The sequence below is a fragment of the Microcebus murinus genome, chromosome 6 (assembly GCF_040939455.1).
Source record: "Microcebus murinus isolate Inina chromosome 6, M.murinus_Inina_mat1.0, whole genome shotgun sequence".
Taxonomy (NCBI): Eukaryota; Metazoa; Chordata; class Mammalia; order Primates; family Cheirogaleidae; genus Microcebus; species Microcebus murinus.
In genome coordinates this window covers 82,715,930-82,732,238 of record NC_134109.1, presented here as the reverse complement: position 1 = coordinate 82,732,238, position 16,309 = coordinate 82,715,930, and the positions used below count along the sequence as shown (strand labels likewise).

General features: G+C 39.9%; 1 protein-coding gene across 3 annotated transcripts in view; it reads right to left on the bottom strand.

The window, feature by feature from the left end:
- WDR76 (WD repeat domain 76) overlaps window positions 1-16,309 on the bottom strand; it is a 46,770-nt gene that overhangs the window by 14,571 nt on the left and 15,890 nt on the right. For all 3 annotated transcript variants that reach the window (XM_012766665.3, XM_012766668.3, XM_076004305.1), the window contains 5 exons: window positions 13,074-13,203; window positions 10,764-10,868; window positions 10,626-10,669; window positions 8,792-8,945; window positions 5,747-5,905 (listed from right to left, as the gene is read on the bottom strand). In XM_012766665.3, coding sequence (XP_012622119.2) covers window positions 5,747-5,905; window positions 8,792-8,945; window positions 10,626-10,669; window positions 10,764-10,868; window positions 13,074-13,203 — 592 coding nt within the window. The remainder of the gene's footprint in view (window positions 1-5,746; window positions 5,906-8,791; window positions 8,946-10,625; window positions 10,670-10,763; window positions 10,869-13,073; window positions 13,204-16,309) is intronic.

The following is a 16,309-nucleotide window of genomic DNA, read 5'->3' as shown; positions in this document are numbered from 1 at the left end:
GTTTACTGTAAATATTTTATCACAAGCATGTTGTCGTTATAATTTCTTAATCACATACAATCCATAGTACTATCACTTTGGAGTTAGGGCTAATACACTTAAAGAACAAAACATAAATATTTCTATCAAGTAAAAGAGAATGACCACAATTCTTATTGCTGAATCATGAACTACTTCTGATTTTTAGTTTTAATAAGCATTATTATAAACTAAGATTAATAAATGAATATACTAAAGGTATCACAACCCCCCACACCCAAAAAGCCCAATACATGCAAATGAAGTATTCAGTCAGTATATTAAAAGGATTGGCCGGGCGCGGTGGCTCACGCCTGTAATCCTAGCTCTCTGGGAGGCCGAGGCGGGCGGATTGCTCGAGGTCAGGAGTTCAAAACCAGCCTGAGCAAGAGCGAGACCCTGTCTCTACTATAAATAGAAAGAAACTAATTGGCCAACTAATATATATAGAAAAAATTAGCCGGGCATGGTGGCTCATGCCTGTAGTCCCAGCTACTCGGGAGGCTGAGGCAGAAGGATTGCTTAAGCCCAGGAGTTTGAGGTTGCTGTGAGCTAGGCTGATGCCACGGCACTCACTCTAGCCTGGGCAACACAGGGAGACTCTTGTCTCAAAAAAAAAAAAAAAAAAAAGCATTAAGAGCAGGGGTTTTGGAGTCAGACAAACCCAAGTGCACATTCCAGTTTTGCCATCTATGTCCTTGAGCAAGCTAATAAAACCTCTCTTTGTCTCAGTTTCTTCATCTGTTAAAAGGAATAATATTACTTCTTTTATAGGATGTTATAGGATGTTTAAGGCTTAATAATATAAATATAAAGCACACTCAAGATAGTGCCCAGCACATGGTAACTCTTCAAGAACAGTAGTTATCAGGAACAAATTACTGATACGTGAAACAACATGAATGAATTTTAACAGCATTGTGCTAAGCAAGACATAAAAAGACTACATATAAATTCCATTTGCTTGACATTCTGGGAACGGCAAAATTATAGGGATAGTAATCACATCAATAGCTGCCAGAGGTGGCAGATAGGAAGAGAAGAATGACTACAAAAGGTCATAAAGTAATTTGGGGGAAAGACAAAGATTTTCTATATTTTGATTGTAGTGGTGGTTACACACAGGTGTATACAATTAACCAAAATGCAAGGAATTATACACCCAAAAAGATAATTTTTAATGTAACTTATACTTCAAAAAACATGACTTTAAAAAAATAGGTGGAGAACTCTTACAACTCAATAAGGAATGTAAATATGTAAATAACCCAATTAAAAAATGAGCAAAGGATCAGAACAGACATTTCTCTAAAGAAATACAAATGACCAATAAGCACATGAAAAGATGCTGAATATCATTAATCATTATGAGAAGGTAAACCACAATTATATATCACTTTACACTCACTAAGATGGCTATACTTGCCAGCAATAACAAGTGTTGGCAAGGACGTGAATAAATTGGAACCTTTGTTCACTGATAGTGGGCATGGAAAATGGTGCAGCTAATTGGGGAAACAGTTTGACAGTTCCTCAAAATGTTAAGCATAGGCCGGGCGCTGTGGCTCACGCCTGTAATCCTAGCTCTTGGGAGGCCGAGGCGGGCGGATTGCTCAAGGTCAGGAGTTCAAAACCAGCCTGAGCAAGAGCGAGACCCCGTCTCTACTATAAATAGAAAGAAATCAATTGGCCAACTGATATATATATAAAAAATTAGCCGGGCATGGTGGCACATGCCTGTAGTCCCAGCTACCAGGGAGGCTGAGGCAGAAGGATCGCTCGAGCCCAGGAGTTTGAGGTTGCTGTGAGCTAGGCTGACGCCACGGCACTCACTCTAGCCTGGGCAACAAAGCGAGACTCTGTCTCAAAAAAAAAAAAAAAAAAAAAAAAAAATGTTAAGCATAGAGTTACCATATGGACCCAGCAATTCCACTCTTAGGAATATACCGAAAAGAAATGAAGGCGTATGTCCACACAAAAATTCATATATGAATGTTTATACCAGCATTATTTGCAATAGTATAAAAATGGTAAAAACACAAATGGTTCATCAACTGACAAATGGATGATTAAAATGTGGTATGTGGCATGTGCATACAATAGAATATTATTCAGCCATAGAAAGGAATGAGTAGAATCCATTATTATTATTGACATTTTGCTCAGTGAAAGAACCCAGTCACAAAACACCACAAATTGTACAATTTCATTTTTACGAAATGTCCATAATAGGCAAATCTATAGAATCAGAAAGTAGATTAGTAGCTGCCTAGGGACTGGGAAAGGGAGAAATTGGGAATGACTGGAATGGGCAAGGCATTTCTTTTTAGGTTGATGAAAATGTTCTAAAATTAGACCTTGGTAATGGTTGCACAACTGTGAATTTACTAAAAATCATTAGGCTGGGCGCAGTGGCTCACACCTGTAATCCTAACACTCTGGGAGGCCAAGGCGGGTGGATTGCTCAAGGTCAGAAGTTCAAAACCAGCCTGAGCAAGAGCAAGACCCCATCTCTACTATAAATAGAAAGAAATTAATTGGCCAACTAATATATATAGAAAAAATTAGCTGGGCATGGTGGCGCATGCCTGTAGTCCCAGCTACTGGGAAGGCTGAGGCAGCAGGATTGCTTGAGCCCAGGAGTTTGAGGTTGCTGTGAGCTAGGCTGACGCCATGGCACTCGCTCTAGCCTGGGCAACAAAGCAAGACTCTGTCTCAAAACAAACAAACAAATTATCACTGGATTCTATACTTTAAATGGGTAAACTTTATGGTATATGAATTATCTCTCAGTAAAGCTGTTTAAAAAATAAGTAGAATCCATTATTATTAATGACTGACAAATATAGATGCACCTTTAAATTCAAAAACTCTAATTTTCTGTAAGAATATAAACAAATACAGGCCGGGCGTGCCAGCTCACGCCTGTAATCCTAGCACTCTGGGAGGCCAAGGCAGGAGTATTCTTTGACCTCAGGAGTTGGAGACCAACCTGAGCAAGAGACTCCATCTCTACTGGAAAAAAAAAACAGAAATTAGCTGGACAACTAAAAAATACATATATATAAAAAAATGAGGCCGGGCGCGGTGGCTCACGCCTGTAATCCTAGCTCTCTGGGAGGCCGAGGCGGGCGGATTGCTCGAGGTCGGGAGTTCGAAACCAGCCTGAGCAAGAGCGAGACCCCGTCTCTACTATAAATAGAAACTAATTGGCCAACTAATATATAGAGAAAAAATTAGCCGGGCATGGTGGCTCATGCCTGTAGTCCCAGCTACTTGGGAGGTTGAGGCAGGAGGATCGCTTGAGCCCAGGAGTTTGAGGTTGCTGTGAGCGAGGCTGACCCCACGGCACTCACTCTAGCCTGGGCAACAAAGCGAGACTCTGTCTCAAAAAAAAAAAAAAAAAAAAAATGAGCTGCACATGGTGGCGCATGCCTATAGTCCCGAGGCTGAGGCAGAAGGATTGCTTGGGCCCAGGAGTGTGAGGTTGCTGTGAGCTAGGCTGACGCCATGGCACTCTATCCAGGGCAACAGAGTGAAAATCTGTATCAAAACAAAACAAAACAAAAACAAACAAACCTAAAGGGGCTTAAGCATATTCATTCTTAAGAAAACACCAAAAACTCAGCAGGGACAAAAAGCCTCCTCAGTTGTAAAAAGACCGTTTAGGAATTCAGTGAAGAATAAAAGCAGTTATATCATATGCTATAATTATTAAAATAATTATTTGAAAACCCTTTTAAAAATAATTATGAATCATCCATACATGGTATGTTTAGAATGATAACAAAGATATCAGAATTTCTTGAGTACTGGCTTACATAAAAAAAATTAACACATAGGCCGGGCGTGGTGGCTCACGCCTGTAATCCTAGCACTCTGGGAGGCTGAGTTGGGCGGATTGCTCGAGGTCAGGAGTTCAAAACCAGCCTGAGCAAGAGCGAGACCCCATCTCTATTAAAAATAGAAAGAAATTAATTGGCCAACTAAAAATATATAGAAAAAATTAGGCGGGCATGGTGGCACATGCTTGTAGTCCCAGCTACTCGGGAGGCTGAGGCAGAAGGATCGCTTGAGCCCAGGAGTTTGAGGTTGCTGTGAGCTAGGCTGATGCCATGGCACTCTAGCCCAGGCAACACAGTGAGACTCTGCCTCAAAAAAAAAAAAAAAAAAAATTAACACATAAAATTAGACCACCAATTAGTATTTACAAAATAACTTTAGTGATAAGTACAGTGTTCTCTGCATTGTATGTCACATACAGGTTGCTCTTAAACTGAGTACCTCTAAAAATGTTAAAACTCCCATTCAAAATAAGACAAAGGATGAAAATCTACATCTAAGCCATCCTAAATTTCACAAAGATTAAAATCCATATCAAGAAAAAAATGTTCAGGTGGCTCATGTTTATAATACTAGCACTCTGGGAGGCCAAGACAGGAGGATTGCTTGAGGTCAAGAGTTCAAGACCAGCCTAAGGCTGGGCGCGGTGGCTCACGCCAGTAATCCTAGCACTCTGGGAGGCCGAGGCGGTTGGATTGTTCAAGGTCAGGATTTCAAAACCAGCCTGAGCGAGACCCCGTCTCTACTATAAAAAAATAGAAAGAAATTAATTGGCCAACTAATATATATAGAAAAAACTAGCCGGGCATGGTGGCACATGCCTGTAGTCCCAGCTACTTGGGAGGCTGAGGCAGGAGGATTGCTTCAGCCCAGGAGTTTGAGGTTGCTGTGAGCTAGGCTGACGCCATGGCACTCACTCTAGCCTGGGCAACACAGGGAGACTCTGTCTCAAAAAAAAAAGACCAGCCTGAGCAAGAGCAAGAGCCAGACCCTGTCTCTACTAAAAACAGAAAAAATTAGCCAGGTGTGGTGGTACATGCCTGTAATCCCAGCTACTCGGGGCACAGAGGCAGAAGAATCATGTGAACCCATGACTTTGAAGTTGCAGTGAGCTATGATGACGCCACTGCACTCTAGCCCAGGTGATAGAGCAAGATGTCTGGGCTCAAGCGATCCTCCTGCCTCAGCCTCCCAAGTAGCAGGGACTACAGGCGCATGTGATCACACCTGGCTAATTTTTCTATTTTTAGTAGAGACGAGGTCTCGCTCTTGCTCAGGCTGGCCTTGAATTCCTGACCTCAAGGGATCCTCCTGCTTGGGCTTCCCAGAGTGCTAGGATTACAGGCATGAGCCACTGCACTCACGGCCGTAATTAATTTATCATCTTGTTTTGTCATGCATAAGACTCGTCCCCACAAAATGCATGTCCACAAAGGCCAGGATGATGAAAAAGTATAATAACATTCCTATTTTTGTTCTGGATAAAGATGTACAAGTGTTAAGCCTAAAAATAGAAACATGTTATTTTATTTAAAAGCTTTTTGCAAAAGAAAATTAATAAGAGCAAACACTATATGCCAGGCTCTAAGTACTTTACCTACATTAATTCATTTAATCCTCATGACAACCTTATAAGGTAGATACTGTTACTATCTCATTTCACAACAAAGGGAAGTGAGGCAGCAAAGACATTAAGTTACTTGTCAAGGGCACACAACTAGTTAAAGATGGTCTGGGATTTGAACTTAGGCAGCAGGATAGTTCTAAAAGTCCCTATGCTATATGACTTCTCTCAATGTGGCTTCTATAATAATCATTCATGTGGCATTTCATAAAGAATCCAGAATATCATCTGAGGTTAACATGTAAACACATTAATATTTACCTCTTCAAAAATCCCCCTGGAAAAATCTCCACAGCGTAATGTGCCATCATAGCTCAGTGACAATATGTGGGCTGGATTGGCAGGTGAGAAGTAAAGACAGCTAACTGACTGACTATGGGGCTGAAAAACATAAACTGCATCTTCTTTAGGTTTCTGGGTCTGAAAGAGAGTTTCGGGTGGGGAGAGAGACAAAAACTAGTGAAAATGAATAATATTTGCTGTTGTTATATCATTAGAGTATTTACATCTGGACTATACTGTCTTTTCTTAGCCTGTAATGTAATTGAACCCACTCTCCCATTCAGAAAGTCCGAGTAAACTTTATACTGTCACTAACATACTTTTTCTAATTTTCAGTTCAATAATATCAAGTCACATTAATTTTAACAGTGTCCAGCTTTTTGTAACTAGCAAACTAATTTATAAATTACTGTTATGACTTCAGTTTATGAAATCCTCAGGAAATGAGAAATCTACTCTTTATTTCACACATAGCATAATTACTTCCAAAACCAGTATCAATACCATTACCACTTTGCTTCCTGAAGTAGGCTTCTATATAACGTTATCATTCTCAGTATAATTTTCACAAGGTATTTGGTCTTGGCACAAAATAATTGTTTTAAAAGTACTCTGTCAGGCCAGGCGCAGTGGCTCTCACCTGTAATCCTAGCACTCTGGGAGGCCGAGGCAGGAGGATTGCTTGAGCTCAGGAGTTCAAGACCAACCTGAACAAGAGCAAGACTCTGTCTCTACCATAAACAGAAAAATTAGCTGGGTGTGGTGGCGCATGCCTGTAGTCCCAGCTACTCAGGAGGCTGAGGCAGGAGGATTGCTTGAGCCCAGGAGTTTGAGGTAGTAGTGAACTATGATGATGACACTGCACTCTAGCCCAGGCAACCGAGTGAAATCCTGTCAATCAATCAATCAATCAATCAATATACAAGCATAAAAAATCTTATAGGGATGACAAAAATGTTCTAAAAGTGGATTGTGATAGTTACACAACTCAGTAAACTTATTAAAAATCATTAAATTATACATTCAAAATGGGTGGATTTTATATGTAAATTATACCTCAATAAAGTATACTTTTTGGCCAGGCACAGTGGCTCACGCCTGTAATCCTAGCACTCTGGGAGGCTGAGGCAGGTGGATCACTCAAGGTCAGGAGTTCGAAACCAGCCTGAGCAAGAGCGAGACCCCATCTCTACTAAAAATAGAAAGAAATTAATAGGCCAACTAAAAATATATAGAAAAAAATTAGCCGGGCATTGTGGTACATGCCTGTAGTCCCAGCTACTTCGGGAGGCTGAGGCAGAAGGATTGCTGGAGGGCTTCAGCCCAGGAGTTTGAGGTTGCTGTGAGCTAGGCTGATGCCACAGCACTCTAGCCCAGGCAACAGAGTGAGACTCTGTCTCAAAAAAAAAAAAAAAAAAAAAAAAGTACACTTTTTTAAAAACTGGGAGATCTAGGGCATGAGCACAGGACAAGCAAAATGATATTGCTCTTAGGTTTGTTGAATCTGTTAATAAGATGGCCACATGTCTTGGAAAATTAGAAGGTTGATGGAAATACTGGACTACAGAGACTTAGTAATATAGATTTTTGGAGTCACCAGGAAAGATATGAAAAAGGGACTTTTCTATATATATGTCTTCAACTCTGTACAGATCAACCCACCCTAAAAAGATCTTCACATAACAATGCTAATTCTCAATTTTTCCTTTTCAAAATTCTTCAAGAAGTAGTCTTTATCCATTGCTTCCACTTCTTCCACCATCTCATACTTTCTTAATCTCCTAAAGGCTGTGTTCCTTCCTTAACTCATCATCAAAGTTATTCTCTCAACTCATGAATGGGACCTTATTTTCAAAACCAATGTCCTTTTCTTTGATCCCATTCTTTCTGACTTCTCTGCAAGAGGCCCTGCCAACCTCCCATCCTTGAAACTCATCTCGTCTTCTATTCTGATCTTCTTCCCACTTCTCTGCTTCAGTTTTCTTTGCTAAATCTTTTCACCTCCTACCCCAACTCACATCTTATTAAATAAGAGAGAAGCTATGATCCTAAAACAAGAGAGTATTTGTGGTTTTTCTGTCTTCACACCTGCAAAATTTTTTTATAAACCCCAACTAGCTTCAAGTCACCATTGTTTCTTCATCTCCTTTAATTGTCCTTATGGTATTTTTCATGTCTTTGTTCTACTTCCCCAATTAGAAAATAAATTCAGAGAACATAAAGTTGGCTTTTCTTAATTTTGTAACTACTGAAATCCCTTAATGCAGAACTACATGCACAATGAATGGAATTCAGTATCTGTTTCTGACTCATCAAAAGATGACAGGGATCGTCCCAGGCAGTTCCCTGGGAAGACATTTTGATCCAGCTTAGAGACTGTCCATTCAGACTGCTATAATAAAATACCATAAACTGAATGCCTTATAAACAACAAAAATTTATTTCTCACATTTCTGATGGCTGTGAAAACCAAGACCAAAGCTCTAGCTGATTAAGTGCCTGGTAAGGGCCTACTTTCTGGTTCACAGGTGGTACTTTCTAGCTGTATCCTCACATGGTGGAAAGGGCAGTGGTCTCTCTTGGGCTTCTTTTATAAAAAAGGTCACTAATCCCATTCATGACCTAATCACCTCCCAAAGGCCCTACCTCCTAATACCATCACCATGAGGGGTATTTCAACATACAAATTTTGGGGGTCACAAAAACATTCAGACCACAGCAGACCATATTTTAAACATAACTAGAAAACTAAGAGCTTTGTGTGATCTTCTCATATATACATTTAAAGTTTTAATAAAGCCTCCTGGCAGTTAATGCATGCCCAGATGGCTAATGATATTCAAGCTAAAAATGTTAAAGTTCTATAAAGCAAATTTAAATTCTTTCAGATTTCTAAAACTTGGAATCATAAAGCACAAAACTATAAGCTTCAAGCAACATTTATAAACACATGGCTCTAGCCTATTCTCTTCTAGACTATTTGCTTCAAATTTTAATATCTTCAAAAAATTACTAATAACTTACCAAATCCCAAAGTCCAACTTGTCCAAATTTGGCCCCAGCTGCTACCAAAGTTCTAGTTTCTGATGGGTGGATAGCCAAAGAGAATACTGGGCCTTTAGTAACTTTTTGAACAGTATCTTCACTAAGGACCATGCCATTTAAATTACCTTTGTAGCTAAGAAAATTAAAAAGTTAAATTTTATAAGAAAACTAATCTCAATAGTCAAAATAAGTAAAACATGAGTCAAAAAAGAAATATCACAATTAGTAAATAAATGTAGGAAAGTACTCAACCTCATGTTAACCAAGGAAATCAAATTAAACAATGTGATACTATTTTTCTCTTATAAAATTACCCTTGATAATTTTAATAACACCAAAACTATTAATAATAGGCTACCGTTAAACATACACCCTACTCACATACATTGCTCATGGCAGCATAATTCATATAAGATTTTTGGAAGGGAAGAGGTTTTTGGAAAACAATTCAGTAATGTATACTAAACACCATAAAAATGTACACAATATTTGACTCATTAGTCCCACTTCCGGAAATCTATCCTAAGGAAAAAACTCATTATCACACAAATTCACTTCATCAAATACACACGCAAACAAACAAACACACAAAACCAGAGGAGCCAGGTATAATGGTTCACACCTATAGCCCAAGCAACTTGGGAGCCTGAGGCAAGAGGATCACTTGAGGCCAGGAGTTCAAGACTAGCTTGGGCAACATAGTGAGACCCCATCTCTAAAAAAGTGAAAAAAATTAGCCAGCATGCTGGTATGTGCCTGTAGTCCCAGCTACTTGGGAGACTGAGACAGGAAGATCACTTGAGCCCAGGGGTTTGAAGCCACAGTGAGCTATGATCACACCACTGCACTCCAGTCTAGGCAACAGAATGAGACCTCATCTCTTAGGAAAAAAAGGAGGGGGGCCAGGCATGGTGGCTTATACCTATAATCTCAGCACTTTGGAGGCAAAGATGGGAATATCGCTTGAGCCCAAGAGTTCAAGACCAGTCTGGGCAACCTCTCTACAAAAAAATTTTTCTTTTTTTTTTTTGAGACAGAGTCTCACTTTGTTGCCCAGGCTAGAGTGCGTGCCATGGCGTCAGCCTCGCTCACAGCAACCTCAATCTCCTGGGCTCAAGCGATCCCCCTGCCTCAGCCTCCCAAGTAGCTGGGACTACAGGCATGCGCCACCATGCCCGGCCAATTTTTTTTGTATATATATTTTTAGTTGGTCAGTTAATTTCTTTCTATTTTTGGTAGAGACGGGGTCTCGCTCAGGCTGGTTTCGAACTCCTTACCTTGAGCAATCCGCCCGCCTCGGCCTCCCAAAGTGCTAGGATTACAGGCGTGAGCCACCGCGCCCGGCCTACAAAAAATTTTTACAAAACCGAAAACTCAAATACCAAACAGGTGGGACGAGGTTAAGTAAATTCCACCTACTCAATGGAATATTATGCAATTATTCAATAATTTTAAAGACTCCAGTAACATGCAAGCACAAATGAAAAAGGCATAGCATAAAATTATATATATATTAGAATATAACAAAGTAAAAATGTATGTGAATTCATTCATCTATTCAACACTGAACAAATATATACAACGCACCAGGCACTATTCTGCTTATTAAGACAAAATCCCTGCCCTCATGAAACATATCATAGTGGTATTGAATGTGGCAACAATGGAGAAGAAATATATGAAAACAAAGACAACACTCATTAGAATGGAAATATTTCACCTCACAGGAAAATTTCCTATAATGGTATACGACGGTCTTTATAACTCAAACTTCTCACAAGATGTAAAACAAAGGCAAGGCATTTCAACTTACCTTTTAATGCTAGATAACCCTTTCTCAGTATTCTTACTACTTGTCTGAAACAATGGGAGAGATGAAAATACCAGGTTAATATATATTGAAATTTCCCTAACAGATGATTCTAAAAGCAGTAAGCCTCCCAAGTGATACCTTGCTCATTGCTGTCCATGTCTCCAGAAATCCTTTAAATAGTTCCTTGTTGTCATCTCGATTTTTAGGAGCCATTTCTAGAGGCCCAGGTGGTAACAAAGGCTGCTATAAAAAATTTTTTAAAAGCATTGTTTGTCTCCATGCCCTAGAATATAACTCAGGGAAGGGAAGGATATTTGTTTTTTCACTATTTCACTTTCAATATCAACAACAGTAGTAGCACATCATGGGCACGCAAAATAATTTTTCAATAAATGAATGCCAGGTATCCTGTGAAGTAATAAGTTAACTTGCCCAAAGTCACACTGTCAATAACTAGAGAAGCTGGGAATTGACTCAAATCAGTTTAACTCATTACTCAGTGATACTATGCCACACCAGTGTTTTTCAAGCATAGGCTGTAACTAATTTATGTATGTGAAATCATGTAAATATATTATAACCAGCAATTTACTCTATTTATTTATTTATTTTTTGAGACAGAGTCTCGCTTTGTTGCCCAGGCTGGAGTTAGTGCCGGGGCGTCAGCCTAGCTCACAGCAACCTCAAACTCCTGGACTCAAGCAATCCTGCTGCCTCAGCCTCCCGAAGTAGCTGGGACTACAGGCATGCACCACCATGCCCGGCTAATTTTTTCCATATATATTAGTTGGCCAATTAATTTGTTTCTATTTATAGTAGAGACGGGGTCTCGCTCTTGCTCAGGCTGGTTTCGAACTCCTGACCTCGAGCAATCCGCCCGCCTCGGCCTCCTAGATTGCTAGGATTACAGGCGTGAGCCACCTCGCCCGACCAGCAATTTACTTTAGTGAATGAGAACAGAGAATACCATGTGGTAAAAAAGGTATCATTTCTCAAACTGTCATTTCAGTTGTGTCTGCATATGTGTGGTAATGGGTTGCAATGTTAATATATTTCTTATTGTGGAATGAGGGTTCAAAAAATTTTGAAAACCACTCTTCTATGTAGCTTCCCATAGCACCGTTTTTTTTTAGGAGACAGCGTCTTGCTCTGTTGCCCAGGCTGGAATTCAGTGGCTCAATCATAGCTTGCTGCAACTTTGAACGCCTGGACTCAAAGCAATCCTCCCATCTCAGCTTCCCAAGTTGCTAGAACTAGTGGCATGCACCACCATGCCCAGCTAATTTTTTTTTTCACTTTGTAGAGACAAGGTCTTCTTATGTTGCCAGGCTGGTCTCGAATTCCTGGCCTCAAATGATCCTTCTACCTCAGCATCCCAAAGTGCTGAGATTACAGGCACAAGCCACCACACCCAGCTTCCCAGAGCTCCTTGAGTTGCAATTAGTTCCCAAACCATCAGCATAATTAGTGCTATCTTCCTATTTACAATTAACCACTTAGATATAAAGTATTAAAAACAGTAGGTGCTCTCAAATAAAAAAATATAATTATAATCTCATTTAAATAATAAATTTGTTAAAGACAACTACTCACTGATAGTATAAAATTAAACTACAGCAAGCGGCCAGACACAGTGGCTCATGCCTGTAATCCTAGCACTCTGGATAGCTTGAGACCAGGAGTTTGAGACCAGCCTGAGCAAGAGCAAGACAGCATCTCTACTAGAAATAGAAAAAATTAGCTGGGCATGGTGGCACATGCCTGTAGTCCTAGCTACACAAGAGGCTGAGGCAGGAGGATTGCTTGAGCCCAAGCGTTTGAGGATGCTGTGAGCCATGCTGACACCACACACTCTAGTGTGGGTAACAGAGTGAGACTGTCTCAAAAAAAAAAAAAAAAAAAAAAAAAAGGCCGGGCGCGGTGGCTCACGCTTGTAATCCTAGCACTCTGGGAGGCCGAGGCGGGCGGATTGCTCAAGGTCAGGAGTTCAAAACCAGCCTGAGCGAGACCCCGTCTCTACTATAAAAAAAATAGAAAGAAATTAATTGGCCAACTAATATATATATATAAAAAAAATTAGCCGGGCATGGTGGCTCATGCCTGTAGTCCCAGCAACTCGGGAGGCTGAGGCAGTAGGATTGCTTAAGCCCAGGAGTTTGAGGTTGCTGTGAGCTAGGCTGACGCCACGGCACTCACTCTAGCCTAGGCAAGAAAGCGAGACTGTCTCAAAAAAAAAAAAAAAAAGAAAAAAAGAAAAGAAAAAAAACTGCAGCAAAGAAGCACCTTTATGATTTTGAAATCTTACTCATTAAACCATACCACATTGAAGTATTAAAGTAATTAAATATAAATTAAACATAATTTACAAACTTTTAGTCCAGTTTCAACACTTCAAACTTTTCAGTATTTTATATTAAATTAATATACTGTATTTGCACTTTTCCTTACAGTTTCATCATCTGCTACCAATGACGGCTGTGTTGGAGTTGCTGGTAATGAAACTCCTGAAGGATCAACATTTAGTAATCGCATCGACCTTCTACATCCAATCTCATTTGTTGTCTTCTTAGGTTTCTTTCTAAAGGAATGGAGAAAAACTCATGTTATACTCGTTAAACAGTAAAATGTATTTGACAGTATTAAGGATATAAGTTCTAGGAATGTATCTCACAGATATCTCTGCACATTGCGTATATATAATCACACTCACACAGCCACACTGATTTTATATATTTTTATTTTTGTAGAGACAGAGTCTCTATCACCCAGGCTGGAGTACAGTAGCGCAACCATAGCTCACTGTAACCTCAAATTCCTGGGCTCAAGCAATCCTCCTGCCTCAGGCTCTGAAGTAGCTAGGACTATAGGTGCATGCCACTATGTCTGGCTAATTTCTTTATTTTTTTAGAAATAGGGTCTCACTATGTTGCCCAGGCTGGTCTCGAACTCTTGGCCTCAAGTGATCATCCAGCCTTGGCCTCCCAAAGTGTTGGGATTACAGGCATGAGCACTGCACCCAGCTGCCACACTAATTTTAATATAAAGTCTTATACATAAACCTATGTATTCATCATGGGGAGGTGAAAGACACTGAGTCAATTATGGCACATATATCTAATAGAATAATATGCAGCCATAAGAAAGAATGATATAGATTTTTGTGTGCTGCTGAAATGAACTTGAAGTTATAAGCAAAAACAAGTTCCAGTACATGTTTATGAAAAGGTTACATATACAAATACGTTTGTACATACTGAGGTTTACCTAGGGAGGAATATACATAAAACTATTAACAGTGGTTTCTTCTAGAAAGGAGGCCCGGAAAACTAAGGTCTAGGATGGTAAGAAAACTAAATGTTTCATTGCATTCCCTTCCATATACCGTAGTTTACTTTGTTAATCATATCCATCCCCTACTTTTTATGCACAATTTTTTCATTTTAAAAAAAGTAGTTCATCTAAAAATGCTGAAGAAAGAGAAGCCTGTGAAACTACTTCCAAAAATTCACATTCAAATTCTCAGTTATAGTCCACATTAGTTCAGGAAAATTAGTAATAAATGTTATTTACTCAAAATATACTATATGCTGGAAACTGTATTAAGCATTCAATCTCTCATTTAATCTCCAAAAAAGCCTAACCATATAGAATAATTTGGGATCCCATACAATCCTTTGAGAAATCCACTTCTAGAGAATTCCATTCCTAGAGAAACTCTCATACATGAGCACTAAGAGAGTTAAGAATGTTCAGAGCAGCACTCTGGAGTAATGAAAATTTGGAAACAACTCAACTGTCCATTAACAACAGAATAGATAAACTCCATAGTACATTCACACAGTGGAATATAATACAGCAGAAAAAATTAATGAAATAAAACTATACACATCAACATGGACAAATTTAAAAGCATAAAGATATAAAGATGAGCCGGGCGCGGTGGCTCACGCCTGTAATCCTAGCACTCTGGGAGGCTGAGGCGGGTGGATTGTTCAAGGTCAGGAGTTCAAAACCAGCCTGAGCGAGACCCCGTCTCTACCATAAAAATAGAAAGAAATTAATTGGCCAACTAATATATATATAAAAATCAGCCGGACGCGGTGGCGCGCGCCTGTAGTCCCAGCTACTCGGGAGGCTGAGATGGGAGGATCGCTTGAGCCCAGGAGTTCTGGGCTGTAGTGCGCTATGCCGATCGGGTGTCCGCACTAAGTTCGGCATCAATATGGTGACCTCCCGGGAGCGGGGGACCACCAGGTTGCCTAAGGAGGGGTGAACCGGCCCAGGTCGGAAACGGAGCAGGTCAAAACTCCCGTGCTGATCAGTAGTGGGATCGCGCCTGTGAATAGCCACTGCACTCCAGCCTGGGCAACATAGCGAGACCCCGTCTCTAAAAAATAAATAAATAAATAAATAAATAAAAATAAAATAAAAATCAGCCGGACATGGTGGCTCGTGTCTGTAGTCCCAGCTACTCGGGAGGCTGAGACAGGAGGATCACTTGAGTCCAGGAGTTTGAGGTTGCTGTGAGCTAGGCTGACGCCACTGGCACTCACCGTAGCCTGGGCAACACAGGGAGACTCTGTCTCAAAAAAAAAAAAAAAAAAAGATATAAAGATGAGCAAAACAAAAAAAACTCAGAAGAATATAAAAATGCCATCATTTATATATCAAAAACAGACAAAACTAAACAATATAGTGTTTGAAAACTATAAAGTGGTAAAATGAAAAGTAAATGCAGGCTAGGTGCGGTGGCTCATGCCTATAATACTAGCAACTCTGGGAGGCCAAGGCGGGCAGATTGCTCAATGGCACTCTAGACTGGGCAACAGAGCAAGACTGTCTCAAAAAAAAAAAAGAAAGAAAAGTAAATGCAAGGAATGATTATCACAAAATTCAGCATTATATTATATCAGGAGGACAGAGTATACATGGGCCTTCAGAGATATATAATTTCTATTAATCTGGATGGCAGGTACATGGATAGGGCTTATATTACTGTAATTTTTCAGCTAGACTAATGCTATATGTACTTTTTATATGTATATTTCATAATTTTTTAAAATTTCAATTCCTCTGGATTGGCATAATGCCAACTTTACAGAAAAGGGAAAAAATTATGTAAATTGTGAAACATTATACCATAGCCATAAGTGGCTGAATCAAAACTTGAACCCACATTTGCTAAATTTCAAAGGCTCTGCTTTTTCCTCCACATTACATAACTTCCACACTACCAACTTGATTCTACTACTTTTTTTTTTTTTTTGGAGACAGAGTCTCACTCTGTTGCCCGGGCTAGAGTGTCGTGGCATCAGCCTAGCTCACAGCAACCTCAAACTCCTGGGCTCAAGCGATCCTTCTGCCTCAGCCTCCCGAGTAGCTGGGACTACAGGCATGTGACACCATGCTCGGCTAAGTTTTTCTATGAATTTTTAGTTGGCCGATTAATTTCTTTCTATTTTTAGTAGAGACGGGGTCTCACTCTTGCTCAGGCTGGTTTCGAACTTCTGATGTTGAGCAAACCACCTGCTTCAGCCTCCCAGAGTGCTAGGATTACAGGCATGAGCCATAGCACCCAGCCTGATTCTATTACTCATACAACTGTAAGTACTGGAACTTTTAGGTGATTTATGAACAAATCACCAATCTCGGCTAATAAAAAATATGCAAATATAAAACTACTA